Raw genomic sequence first — 2,796 nt, 5'->3', positions numbered from 1 at the left:
CATTTTAACATATGAACGTATTTTCGGTACACCAGTGTGCGGTATAATAAAAAAAAACACTTATCGCAATTATTATTTATTTTTCCGCGATTCGCAACCTTTGGTCAGAATATCTTGCGGGGTGCGTCAAAATCATTTTTCTTGATGTCGAAGCAGTCGGAATGTTATGAGCAGCTGAACACGGAGCTTCGCAGTCTGTTTGCTGTACAGCACCCAGCCTGATGACCATTAGCTCCGTGTTCCAATGAAAGATTTGACCCCTGCCCTAGACTTGGTCGGACGGTTTCTCGTTTTAATGGGCCCAAATCTACGGTCAATATTTGCCTTATTCAGCAACTCTCAGTAGGCTGAATAAACCTTCCAATCGCGTCAGACTTGACGACAGGGTAAATGAAAGACTGATAATCAGATTTGTTGATTAAAATGTAGATTTTAGACTGTTTAATGAGAACCGGTGTATTATGCTGTACCGGTGTACCGCGAATACGTCCATATATCGGGTAACAATTCCACGAATGTGTAAACAGACAAGGGTGTATATCAAATACAATCATATTACCTGCACACGTAAGCCAGACCACGTCACCATCATATACCCATCACTCCATTGGCTCAAAATCCAATCCCTAAAACCAACATCAAATGTAAGACCTAATTCCTCATCTTTAATATCTTCCACGGACTCGCTCCTGTCTAACGAGAGATGTTAAGGGCATCACGGTGGTGAGATGATAACTACCTTGCCTAGTATACAGGAGGTCGTGGGTTCAGTCCTGACCCTGACGCCTGTATATATCAGAATTTGCATGCTTTCCCCTGTGGTTGCGTGGATGTTCTCCGGGTCCTCCGGTTTTCCCTCCACATTAAGAAACATGCGTGTGAAGTATTTGGCTACTGCTATAAATGGACACATCATAAGCCATTTCGTTGAGCTATCATGTGTGACCAAGTCCCCTCTGAACAAGAGCTATATAGCTCAGTGGGCCTTATCTGGTAAAATAAAAAAGATAGTTACGTTTAGTTTGGTAAATAACCAGTGGCTAACCACACCTGTAACATAACGGCCACCACATGGGTTCGAAAGAGAGCGCGGAAAGGTGTGTGATTGGACAAAAAGGTGATCAATGGATACAAACAAAATCTGTGTGGGACATTTGAGCCAGAAACTCGGTTTAATTTGATCAAATATGCGGGCACCTTCTAGAAATGTGTCTGCCCGAAACCATTTCTACGACAATCAATACATTACTGACGTGTGTGTCTGTTCCCTGATCTGTATAGGTGCGTCTGCTTGGGATAAAAGCAAAGAAGAGAGTCGACTGCGTAACTCAGTGTAAGAGCCACCCAACCTGCTGTGAGATTCTAGGACCAGGAATCATGACTTATTCCTCTTCGAACAACACCACCGGCCACTGCGTAGAGTTATTTGAAAATCAAATTTGCTCCAAACCCAAACTCTCCTACGAGGATCGTATCGTGGCAATGGCCGTGCTGTCTTTTTTCATCTCGGCCACGATATTCGGCAACTGCCTCATCATCACCGCCATCGCCTTCTTCAGGCAACTGCAGACAAACACCAACGCTCTCGCGCTGTCGCTCGCCGTGTCCGACCTCCTGGTGGGGGCCATCATCATGCCGTTCAGTGTAAATCGCTCCGTGTATCAGTGCTGGTTTCATGGACGCGTCTTCTGCAAGGTTCATTTCTTCCTCGATTACGCAATCTGCAACGCGTCCATCCTCTGCCTGGGCTGCATCGCCTTCGACCGCCACGTGGCCATCTGCGACCCGCTGCGCTACGCTCAGCGCGTGACCAGGGGGACGCTGGCGTCCATGATAGTGCTCATCTGGGTGGGTGCCGCTCTCCTCTCGGCACCCATTCTGCTCAGTCTTAGTGAAACGTGGGCCAAGGGAATAATAGAGATCACGGGTTGTCCCGACGGCTGCCACTTCGCCGTTCACGTCATCTTGACGCTCGTCGTGGGCATCCTGCCCTATTTCATCATCATGCTGCTCATGCTGCTGGTGTACGGTCGGATCTACGGCGTGGCGCGCAGGCAGTCGCGTCAGATCAACAACTCCAGAGGCTCGAGGGCGAGCGACGCCGACAGCAGGAGCAAGTGGGTGGCCATGAGACGCGAGCACAGCGCCACGCTCACCCTGGGCATGATCGTGGGCTTCTACCTCGTCTCCTGGTTGCCCTACTTCACGGCGAGCGTCCTGGAAATGGCATTCGGCATCTCGACCAGTGCGCTCGTGTGGGCGACGGTGACTTGGTTTGGTTACGCCAATTCTGTGGTCAACCCGATCCTCTACGCAACATTCAACCGCCCGTTCCGCACCGCGTTCCGCATCATCTTCAGCAGCGAGATGTTCGCCCCTGGAGCCAGAGGCGCTGACCTGCACGGTCTGAAGGTGGCAGGTGGCTGACGTAATATTTAAATTATTTAAAAATTAATTTTAAAAATATATATATATTTTTGGTTATTCAATACATTCTAAATGTTATACGACGTGGCTCATAGCACTTCATGATATAAGCTGGACTTACCTAAAGTCTGGACCGAACCCAAGCACGTTAATGGTGTTATTTGTTTTTATAAATCCGTAACTTAAGAAAAATATAACATGCAGACGCTCATATTAGAAATGAGGGACTTTCAGTCCGATAATCTCTCCAGCTATAATAATGCCCCTGGAACTAGAAATACATAATACAGTATAGCTCTTTGCCAGTGTATTACTGGATGTAGGCCTACCCACCTGGCCAGAATAGTTTATTAAAGCAGTGGAAGGCTA

The 2,796-nt window shown here is 47.6% G+C and overlaps 1 protein-coding gene across 1 annotated transcript; it reads left to right on the top strand.

Moving 5' to 3' along the window:
• Window positions 1–1,482: 1,482 nt before the first annotated feature.
• Window positions 1,483–2,463, top strand: LOC116944522 (trace amine-associated receptor 365-like). The gene has a single exon (XM_032958177.2). The coding sequence runs from the start codon at window positions 1,483–1,485 to the stop codon at window positions 2,425–2,427; it is 945 nt and encodes a 314-aa protein (XP_032814068.2). The 3' UTR covers window positions 2,428–2,463.
• The last annotated feature ends 333 nt before the right edge of the window (window positions 2,464–2,796 follow it).

Source organism: Petromyzon marinus, chromosome 21 (assembly GCF_048934315.1).
Source record: "Petromyzon marinus isolate PM22_M1 ecotype Great Lakes invasive population chromosome 21, UKy_Petmar_22M1.pri1.0, whole genome shotgun sequence".
Lineage (NCBI taxonomy): Eukaryota > Metazoa > Chordata > Hyperoartia > Petromyzontiformes > Petromyzontidae > Petromyzon > Petromyzon marinus.
This window is presented reverse-complemented; position numbering and strand designations above follow the sequence as displayed.